The sequence below is a fragment of the Montipora foliosa genome, chromosome 3 (assembly GCF_036669935.1).
Source record: "Montipora foliosa isolate CH-2021 chromosome 3, ASM3666993v2, whole genome shotgun sequence".
NCBI classification, from domain to species: Eukaryota; Metazoa; Cnidaria; class Anthozoa; order Scleractinia; family Acroporidae; genus Montipora; species Montipora foliosa.
This window is the reverse complement of record NC_090871.1, coordinates 1,196,935-1,201,934: the sequence shown is the minus strand read 5'-3', so window position 1 is coordinate 1,201,934 and position 5,000 is coordinate 1,196,935. Positions and strand designations below refer to the sequence as shown.

The following is a 5,000-nucleotide window of genomic DNA, read 5'->3' as shown; positions in this document are numbered from 1 at the left end:
TCTTGTATCAAATTTATTTTGTTAGACTTGAGGTTCCCTTGAGCATTTTTTCAAGACAAGGCAAAGCTTCCCGTGCAAGTAGAAGCTATTTTTTTGTATTCACTTGGCTGAGTGATAGACCTAATCGGCTAACTCAATGTTGTACCCAATTCAAATCTCCCGGCATTAAGATTCTTTGTGTATTGTATTTGCGTGATAATGTATCATTCATACATATTTAAATGATATGGAAATACCTGGAACAAAAGGTTGTATCCCTTGACTTAGCCGATTTGGCTACTATCAAAAATACCATACATGTAATACTCTTTGCTTGTCTCTCCGGCAACACTTTGCATAAGCATGCATTATTGTATTATTTCCAGTTTCTCTTGGGACAATTGTAAGTCCCAAGATAAAATAAAAACCCTGCTTCTGCATAATTTTGGAGGGACAAACAAAGAGTATTATGGTATTTTTGGTAGTGGTTAATTTGGTCTATTGCAAAGTTTCATGGCTTAAAATGATTTCCTTTTCAGGGGGCGCAGTTGGTAACCGTGGTTTTGGCGTGTGTAGTTTAATACTGGGTAAAGCGCATAATAGCACTCAATTTGTAATCTCTTCACTAGCTACCTCGAGACACTAAGAAGGTTACAAGTAGAGAAAACATGGCATTCTTTTGGTCTTCATTACAGCGGTTACCAGTCAAACGCGCCCTTCAACAACCTTTTTTTCATTTTTCGAAACTAAATAGACCTTTTCGGCTTGTACATTTTGTTTTCCCAATACAGATCATGTGATAATACTCAAAAGGTTTGGTCTTTTGTTTTGTTCATTAAAATGAGGGCATGAAAGCATGAATATGCATGCATGCACTCTTTTTAATGAACCAAACAAAGGACCAAGCCTCGTGAGTATTATCACATGATCTGTATTGGGAAAACAAAATGTACAAGCCGAAAAGGTCTATTTGGGTGGACGTCAATCAGATGTTTCCATAACGAATTCCAGTGAACATGACTATTGTCATGAAGGCATCTGATTGACGTCCACCCAAACTTAGTTTCGCAAAATGCATGGAAATGACTAAAGCAAATGTTTCATTTACATGGCGCAGGCCAAGAAATTGCTACAGGAGCAACTTCGTATCAGCCGCACATTGACAGAAAAGGACGCTATAGAATCAGAAAGTGAAGAAGAGAGTACGGAGGTGACAGCTGCCGAACTGGAAGAGATAGAAAAGGACCTTGAAGATGTAGAGGAAGCCTATGGTAATCTCTTAACCTCAGAAGATAATCCGTGGAGACTGGACTCTTTAGGCGCCAGGCCTCATCCGCCAGAAGCGTCTGCAGATGGTATGGAGTGCGGTAATTGTTTTCAACTGTGTTGTTACGAAACATGCAGCAATGTCTATAATAAACGTAGCCGGTATTTTGTGGCTTTCAGCGCGAGGGCACGAATAGGGAATACGAAGCACAAAAAGAGAAGACCAGAAATATAAATCAACCGGATTAAACGAGAAAAAAATATGTCGGGGCAAACTTAAAGTGGTACTACGACCAAAAAAAAATTTTGTTTTTCCTTTGGATTTCAAAACTATGTTAACTAAACACTAACTCACCCAAGTTTTAAGTTCTGATTTTAAAAAGACACCTGTTTATTTTAGCTGGAATTTTCTTATTTATTGGTCCGCCATTACTAACTTTACAATCTTGAGTTTAAGAATGCAATGCGTGTGTACGCGGCCTAATTAATATGCAGCACGGGAGTTTCGGGCTTTCAGACTTTTCAACCCGTGTTTTGCATATGTAATAAATTGCGTTTATACGCTGAAATTTTAAGCTAGTGAGTAAATGACGTCATTTTCTTTAGATCCAACCCTCTGAGGTCCAATCGGCCAGTTTTGAACGTGAGTAATGGCGGACCATGAAATCCAAAACTTACACTCAAAATAAACAGCCTTTGGATAAAACTCAAAGCTCAAAATTTTGCCAGTTAGGTGTTAAGCGAACACGCTTTCAAAATCAGAAGAAAAAAAGGAAATGATTTTTTGATCATAGTACCACTTTAAGGCGAGAAACAAAACTAAACTCCCATATGCTGCGTTGTCGAGGAAACCAACCTGAGACAGGTAATAAAAGGTTCGTGCCCTTTCTGCTGTGCCATACCAGTTGCTACTTTTGCCAATAAGTAAGCGTAGTATTGTTATATAACCAAGAAAGATATCTTGAAGTGATCTTTGAAAGTCGCCAGTTCCATCTTCGTTTTTGACTCAGTTAATAAAACCTTATACTTCTAGGTCGGTCTTTCGTTAATCGAATTCAAGTAAATGAAGTGGGCAAGGATGGTGTTGTCAAATTACCTTAAAGGGATGCTATTTCTTTGACGTTTTAAAAAGGCCAATAGGGTATATTACGAAAGGTCGGTTTTCAAACTAATTACGCGATTGCTGAACTGCAACGCTCAGTGATTGGCTTAACAATGAAAGAGCCAGTGCGAAACCAGTACTCGCCCATTCTCCGGCGCCCATGAGCCAGTTGAAGGGAATCTTTTCGAATTCGGATTGAGTATTACGATGTTTGCGCTTGTTTTGATTTGTCTGAGTAACAACACTCTACTCAAAAACAGCTTCAAGATTGTCTTTTTTTTTCACTGCCAAAGGATGTGTTTATTTCTCAGATTCATCAACGAAGCTTCATAGACTTCAACCAATCAGAACCGAAGAAGCGAACTTAAATGACGACGAAGGTTCTGCAGATGATGATGAAGAAATGGAGAGCGAGGATGAGTTTGAGGTCAAATTAGTGAAATCAGCGGAGAGCAGAAAGAAAAAGTCCGGCGGCGAGCCGGACAGCGTTGGAGCAAAAAAGGGAAAAAAGAGGAAATCAGAAATCGTTTTACCGAACGCAAGAGAGAACGCAAAGAAGACAAGTAAAGTCAACAAAACTGATAAGTTTGGAGGTGGCAGCGCTGAAAAGAGCTCTGATAATAACGATAATGCCGATGCGTGTTCCAGTGACAAGGAAGGTATTTCGTTGAAGAAAAACAAAAAAGGCAAAAAGTTTAGGAAGAGAAACACGAGTGATAAATCAAAGGGTAAAACGGAAAAACTAGTGCTTGAAAGCAATGTTTCAACTGAGAAGACGGTGGACAATGATGTGAAAGATGTCGATGAATGCGGAAACAAAGCAGATCGCTCTCATAAAGGAAATAAGAATTTTGTGGAAACTGAAAGATGCACGCCGAATGACATTCGCGTGGATCCAAAGAAAATATTTCGAATCGAAGATCAAGGAAATGCTTCCGAGGAGAATGAAGATACTGTCCAACAGAAGCGGATAGATATTCAACAGGCATTCGCTAATGACGATGTGGTGGAGGAATTTGTACAAGAGAAGAGTGATATTGTGAAAGCGTCCGAGCCAAAGGACGTCGATCTGAGTCTCCCAGGGTGGGGTTCCTGGGCAGGAGCTGGCATTAAGCCTTCAGAGGCAAAAAAGAAAAGGTTCATAAAGAAAGCAGATCCGGCTCCACCCCGAAAGGACAAAGACTTGTCACATGTCATAATCAATGAGGAGAAAAGCAAGTTGTTTTCCAAAACTCAGGTATGTGAGATGTTACGAGCCATCAAAGTGTTGAGAGGCGCAACAAATTGGCCCATCGTCATAATTATCACAATTCTTCGAAGCGGAGACGTAATAGAAGCTCTTTTTACAGACAGTGTTATTTTAATGATCGCAGACGGGTGTATGAATCCGAATGGAAGAAGAAAACTAGTTGGCTACAACGCTCGGCGAAAGTAAATATAGTTTGTGGTGATTAGAGCTGGATTTTGATTTTTGGCTTTCTGGCCATTGTGCCACACCTTCTTAGTTTAGTCAAGAAGGGCGAGTTAAAGCGCGACAATCTGGTACCCCTTTTCGGCCTTTAAAATAAATCTCATTTGTTTCTCGGCAGGTTTCTGAAGTGCCATATCCTTATGACAATCACGTGCAATTTGAACGGAGCATGCGCAATCCCGTGGGGAAACACTGGAACACGGGAACGGCTGTCAATCAACTAACCAAACCACGTGTCTCCACCCTGATTGGCACAATTATAGAACCCATCAAAGCCACGAAAGAAATCAAACGGAGCAGGCATGAAGACAATGAAAAAAAGAAAAAAGAAACTCAGTCGTCTGGGATTGCAATTCACGGCTGACGAAACTATCTTTCTTCAACTTAAACGGTACGGTACTCAAGTTGCTGATTGCCTCATCACCGACGGCTCGCCAGGTGCATTGCTCTTTCAATAGGATGACATCACCAACGAAAAGTTCAGTCATCAGTCACTTGAAATTTTATAAATAGCTTTGTGGAGGTGGCCTAGATAACTGCGAACTAGTCCTTTTTCTGGATACTCAGCGCGAAACGAGAGCTTTGGGAAGAAGGAAAAAAAGTCCGATAACAGTCTTTGCGCCTCTAGTCTGTTCCAGACTCCAAGATAGTCGGGACAGTGAATCGCGAAAAAACTGCGCGCGAAAAGCGCGTCGGGGCATTTTCGTGATCTGGGAGCCTAGGGTAGTCCGCCTCCCCATAATAGGGAATTTAAGATACGACGACGGCTACGACTACGACAACGCCACAAAGCAATAATATCATTGGTTAAAAGAGCATAAATAATCGTGCGGCACGTGCAGCACGGATTTTAGTAAGTATCTTAGCAGTCCTCTGCTTAACGACGACGTGAAATTACCAAATTTGAAGTTTTGACGACAACGTGAGCATGCAACAGAGAATCTTTCATTCTCTATTTTAACTCTGAAAACGCTCGTACCAATTTATTTTTAGCATACTTCGCCCACATTGTAGGACGTGAAAGAGACTGAATAATAGCGAAAGACTTATGATAAAGGAGAGTTATATTTTGAGGTGACGTTTTCGTCGACCGTCGCCGTTGTAGATCTTAAATTCCCTAATAATACGCCTTGTGCGAATGCGACCTGCGGAAGGAGGCCTCAGAGTCATGGCAGAATGTAA

At 40.8% G+C, this 5,000-nt stretch overlaps 1 protein-coding gene across 4 annotated transcripts in view; it reads left to right on the top strand.

Annotated features, from left to right (window-relative positions):
• LOC137996413 (U3 small nucleolar RNA-associated protein 14 homolog A-like) overlaps positions 1-5,000 on the top strand; it is a 19,912-nt gene that overhangs the window by 13,780 nt on the left and 1,132 nt on the right. The window contains exons 13-15 of one of the 4 annotated variants that reach the window (XM_068841798.1): positions 1,097-1,334; positions 2,659-3,584; positions 3,937-5,000. The exon at positions 3,937-5,000 is cut by the window's right edge and continues 1,132 nt beyond it. In XM_068841798.1, coding sequence (XP_068697899.1) covers positions 1,097-1,334; positions 2,659-3,584; positions 3,937-4,182 — 1,410 coding nt within the window. In that variant the 3' untranslated portion in view covers positions 4,183-5,000. Of the gene's footprint in view, positions 1-1,096; positions 1,347-2,640; positions 3,585-3,936 lie in introns of all 4 variants that reach the window. The other 3 variants (XM_068841796.1, XM_068841797.1, XM_068841795.1) reach the window with 3 other exon arrangements.